Source organism: Conger conger, chromosome 1, assembly GCF_963514075.1.
Source record: "Conger conger chromosome 1, fConCon1.1, whole genome shotgun sequence".
In the NCBI taxonomy this organism is placed as follows: Eukaryota; Metazoa; Chordata; class Actinopteri; order Anguilliformes; family Congridae; genus Conger; species Conger conger.
The window spans coordinates 18866003-18871637 of record NC_083760.1 but is presented as its reverse complement, the minus strand read 5'-3'; the positions used below and the strand labels follow the sequence as shown (position 1 = coordinate 18871637).

The window sequence follows — 5635 nt, the reverse complement described above, 5'->3', positions numbered from 1 at the left end:
AGGAGAATTATAAGAATGCCCGGCCAAACTTGTGGAAATAATTTGATTGAATATTTTATAAAAGCAGCAATATATTGTCCTTTTAATATCTACAGTATAATGAACAAAATCTGAATATTCCAAGGTGTTTGCAGATACACAATAAGATGTGTTATGTAACATGGAAATCAAATTACAATATTGTTTAATCTGTGATTGATAGCAACAGTTACTGTTCAGCATCATAAATGCTTGGAAATTGCAGTGTTTTGGGCAAGCAAAGATATTTACACCATCTTTATGTTGCTTGTTGCTTTTCTGTTCCTCAGAACAATGATTGCATACCACAGCAAGCATAGTCCAAGTGCTTAAAAATACCTCTCATAAGCTGCTTATGAAGGCCTCCACAAGAAAGCTCCCATCTTCTTCCCTGCCCCTCCCTTCCCCTAGCTGAGTATAACCCTATCCCACAATCCTCCCTGCTTGCTCCAGCACTGGGATCACAGCATAAAACAAATTCAAGATGGCTGTCCTTAAAGTGAAATTCACTAGGAACAAGAGGGACAAGCTGGCTCAGGTGCTATGGGTCCTGAACTGGGTTTCTGTGGTGACGGGCATCATCTTGTTCAGCCTGGGCCTCTTTCTGAAGGTGGAGATCAATAAGCAACGGGAGGTGATGTCCGACCGGGATATACACTCTGTACCCAACATGCTGATCGCCGTCGGGCTCATTGCCTGTGGCATTAACTTCCTGGGTGGCAAAATCTGTTATGACTGTGTGGACACCACCAAGTTTCTGCGCTGGAAACTGCTGATGCTGCCTTACATCATCTGCACCTTCTTCTTCACCTTCTGCATCCTGGTGGGGGCGCTAATGTGTTACACGATGCGCAACGAGCTGGAAGAGTCCCTGAACCTGGGGCTACGCGACGCCATGCGCTACTACAAGGACACGGACATGCCAGGCCGCTGCTTCCTCAAGCGTACCTTGGACATGCTCCAGATCCAGTTCCAGTGCTGTGGAAATGGAGGCTTCAAGGACTGGTTTCATATCCAATGGATCAGCAACCGCTACCTGGACATGTCCAGCAAGGAGGTGGTGGAGTAAGTACCATGGATTGCAGTACCCACAATCCCTGTGGTTCTTGAGCTTCATGTCGACTTGTGTTATCAATTCAGTTCAATTTAATATTGTGCTTTTGCAACTAAAGTTGTTGTAAATGTTAATGTTAGGCAAAAATACAACTATTTATTTAATCGAATGTATTGGTGTATAAACTGGTGCATAAATACATTAGCATTCAATTCGCTTCAGATTAAACATATTAGGCTTGGATTTTGTATGTTACCAGGTCCTTCAATTGGTGTTAAAGTTATGCAGCTAATTTTTCATGTGTCCATTAATATTTTGTATCATTTTGCTTGCCACGTATGCTTTGACCACATATTAATTGTTTGATTACAAACAGAGAAAATAAAATATTAAATCAGAAAAAGCTGAAAAAGACAAGGTGACCCCAAACTTTTGAAAGGAAGTGTAGGTGCCTGTATTGTAGCTATGCCACTCTGTTAAATGTCTTTAAGCATACCAATACTATTTCAGTACACTGAATACTGTTTGATAGAGCAAGTTGTACATGCATATTACTGGGTGTCCAGAAAGCTAGAGCCCATAATTTTGTCTACTGTCCATATTTTTTCACGATTCATAAAGTCATAAAGTTGGAGTGCTGATCTAAGATCCCTTTTGACATTTAGCTTATAATGGACAGGGCCTATAAGAATAGGGGAAGCCAATTCAAAGATACTGAATACTTGAATTCACTTCTAACTACTCCTCACCTTCACAGTCGACTGAGGAGTAACGTAGAGGGGAAGTACCTGATGGATGGGGTCCCATTCAGCTGCTGTAACGTCTACTCCCCCCGACCCTGCATCCAGCAGCAGATCACAAACAACTCGGCCCACTTCAACTACGACTACCAGACCGAGGAGCTGAACCTGTGGAGGAAGGGCTGTAGGGAGTCCCTGCTGGAGTATTACACCCAGATCATGCAGTCCATCGGGTTGACGGTGCTCATCATCTGGCTCTTTGAGGTGGGCATTGATGCCAGCTATCAGACAAGTACTATTATAACACACGTTTTAATTCTTTCTGAATCAGAGGTGAGAAAAACAGTTAGACTAGCTCCATACTCAACATGGTTTGACCAGCTCAAGCTATGTTTTGAAACAGCTAGTAGCTGGTATTTCAAGCTGGTCATAGCTGGATTTTACACCAGGGAGGAAGACCATATGCACACATTGGAAGCTCTGTCGATCTCTGTGTTACCTCCATTCCTCAGCAGCACATCATTAGTGAGCCATTACAGCCATTTCAGTTTAACTGTGACAGTTTAACATGGAATTACTTTGCTTCACATCATTTAAATTGCATAGTACATCATTCCAGGAAAAGCACATACATTTTGGTCCTACCAGCTTCAATCACATTCAGAAGTGACATATCAGAAACAAACACTGGGGCTCTTTCCAATTACACCTCTTCATACTCAATTAATCTCTGTTAATCATTAATCATATTATGTTCATATAAGTTATCATCACTGTCGCAAGCCAACTGTCAGTACAGATAGTAGCACAGAGTGGCTTTTACTCCTTTTTTGCCTACTCTACTCAGCGTGATTAAAAGCACAGTTCATTCACTTTGTGTGTACCCTAATCCCACTGTAAATCTCTGTTGTGACACTAGACCTGGTTATCCATGCTCAGCTTTGACCCTGGATATTGACCTCATCCGCGAAAGGGTCACACACAACCACTCCCCTTGGAAAAGCACCATAACAGCTCTGTGCAATCCCCAATGCACACCAACCACACTGCAAATACAGCTCTGACAGAATAGCTTCTTTCATTTCTGTAGAAAGAAAAATCACAAATGAATAAATCCCAAACCAAATGTACAAATATCAAGTGCTCTGAAATGTTTATTCAATGAAGAGTACCACATGGTCAGGAAATCTTGTTCATTTGTAGTATTTGCTTGGGATTATTCCCCTGGTTTGCATGAGCTGTCATTACATTACTTTTTATTCATCCAAAGTGACATACAAGAAAATGCATATCGAGGTCATTAGAACAAACTACAGATTGGATAAGATACAACTCACAAAGAATCAGTGGTACAGCCATGAACATTAAGTGCAGTACACATGGCAAACAGGCCGTGTCTGTCGCCAATGGATCAACAGCCCCGGGTGTTCATTCAGCCCCCTGCCTTCCTGTCCCTCTGCAGATCTCCGTGCTGACGGGGGTGCGCTACCTCCAGACCGCCATGGAGAACGTCCTGCGGCAGGGAGACCCGGACTGCGAGTGCGACGGCTGGCTGCTGGAGAACGGCTTGGTGGAGACGGCCCGCTCCAACTTCAACATCATCAAGAACCTGGGCAAGTGCAATCAGATCGACACCGCTAACAACGGAGACCCCAACATCGACGTCCCCTTAACCGCCCACTACGGCCCAGACAATGTCCCGCCCAAAGAAATCCCACTGGCCAACTAACCCTATCCCTCCCAGAATGCACAAAACTGTGGGACAACAGGACATGGTAGCCCACAGGCTTTCTTTCCAACTGGACGATAGACTCGATACCTGGCTACTTGTGGAAGCTGGACATCAGGGATGGCACATAACAAGCAATGACTTGTGATTACATTTGACTTGAAGTTGAATGATGCAGTAACTAGGAAAAACCTTTTTCAGTGTTTATTGTTTGAGATGCATTTCTTTTGAAAGGGTTTTCTTTCAGAAACTTTGGAAATTAAAACCTAAAAAACAAGCTACCCAAAAAAACTAAGCAAAACAAAACAAAACAAAACAAAACAGAGTGACTGAATGGACAGAACATACAATCAGCCCACTCAGTGCGGAAACAAAAGATCCAGATGGCATAGTGGCCTACTTACAGACATTTAAAATGTCAATGTTAAGCCTGTACCAACCAGCCAGACTTACAATGGGCATGAAGAACTGCCATACTTAACTCCTTATACGGCCTTCTGCATTTTATAATTCCTAAATGAGTTACTAATATTAAGATCTTAATATTAAAACATTTAAGTCAGAGGGACACTGATGTGTCTAATGATGATAATAATGAAATGGTAAAATGTAGCAAAATGTCACCAGGAAGGATGGATTAGCCAATTTAATAGATTCATGAGTGTCATGCTTTACAGCAGACAAGCACCACCACTGCTTTTTCTAGGGTAATAGTCATGATTTTGGATGCCACAGCTGGTTATAGGACTTGTGATAATTTATTTTGAATTTTAATCATGTTTATCAGTGTGATGTTTACTTGAACAAATAAGATTCTTAAACGGCAGTTCAAATGCACAAATCTTGAGATTTAAAACCAGACAATTTCCAGAGGAGAATGGAACATAAAATCATAAAACCTTCTCTTGTGCCTCAGCCTTTTGGGCATCCTTACAGAAAATACACATACAGTAACTGGTTTTAAATGATCCATTCCAATAAACAATCTGTCTCTATGAAGACTAGACTCCAACACCACTATCATAACAAGTAAAAGCAGACCATGACATTGACAGCAAGATGCAGCATTCATCTGAAGAACAGTTCCATTACAAAAATATTCTCTTTCAAGCCTTCCATGATTCTTGCCTCGTTACCAAGGAAAGAAAGCAGGTTATGTGGCCATGAGATCCACTACATTTACATGTGGTGTTGTAAACATTTTTAGGAAATATATTCTCTTTTCATAGTTGGGATAAAAGCTTACCCACAGCACATCTCACAGGAGCTGGTATTTTTGTCAAGTGTCTTTGCTGCCAACATCAGAGGATGACAGAGAATTATAACTGGCAGGGTCCTGTATTTCGTGACTTTGGCACTCAATGAACAGTGCTCCTTTTTATATCGAACTTGAACCACTGCAAAATGTGAGCTTTTATATTTCCCTCCTGTAAATACAAGAGAATCAATGTCTCTTTTTGTGAAATGTATAAAAACATGAAAAGAATTAAATGAAAACATTTCGTATTTCACCAAGAAATGTCACTTTCTTGAATGCTTGTGTGCACACTTGAATATAATGCAATTGAAAGTGTTATGCATGAATCCACTTAATTGTTGGATGTCGAAAGGTTCCATTATGATTTGAACCTTACTTTAGAAAGGCTACCTCCGCCCAACTATAAAACACGGAACCGAGAAATAGGGAGAGCACATTTTAAGTACGTAGACCGATTCAAACCAAGAATTGTTGATTTTAAAACCATTTTGTACACATTGTTGAAATTGGATCTAGTAAGTGAATGGATTGAATGTGAAGTGAATTGGGGCCACACTTCTAAAGAGGTTTCCAGTTTGCTGTAATAATGTACGGGAGTGACTGGCCAATTAGAAATGCTCGGGGTGATGCACAGGGAAAAGCACCCGACCAATCGCCCGGAATGTTCCGCACCGTCTCTGTAATCCAGGGGTTAATGAGATTCCTCCCCCACACTTCATTTCCAATCCGTCAGAGGCTGCCCATCCGATTAAAGACCTTACAGACAAAAGACAAGGACAGGGCTGTGGGGGAGGAGAAAAAAAAAAAAAAATAAAATAAACACCCTGACAGAAAGA

At 41.5% G+C, this 5635-nt stretch overlaps 1 protein-coding gene across 1 annotated transcript; it reads left to right on the top strand.

Moving 5' to 3' along the window:
• The first annotated feature begins 502 nt into the window (after nt 1-502).
• Nucleotides 503-3541, top strand: LOC133106107 (photoreceptor outer segment membrane glycoprotein 2-like). Its single transcript, XM_061216006.1, has 3 exons — nt 503-1083; nt 1830-2076; nt 3275-3541. The coding sequence occupies exons 1-3, from the start codon at nt 503-505 to the stop codon at nt 3539-3541; spliced, it is 1095 nt and encodes a 364-aa protein (XP_061071990.1).
• The last annotated feature ends 2094 nt before the right edge of the window (nt 3542-5635 follow it).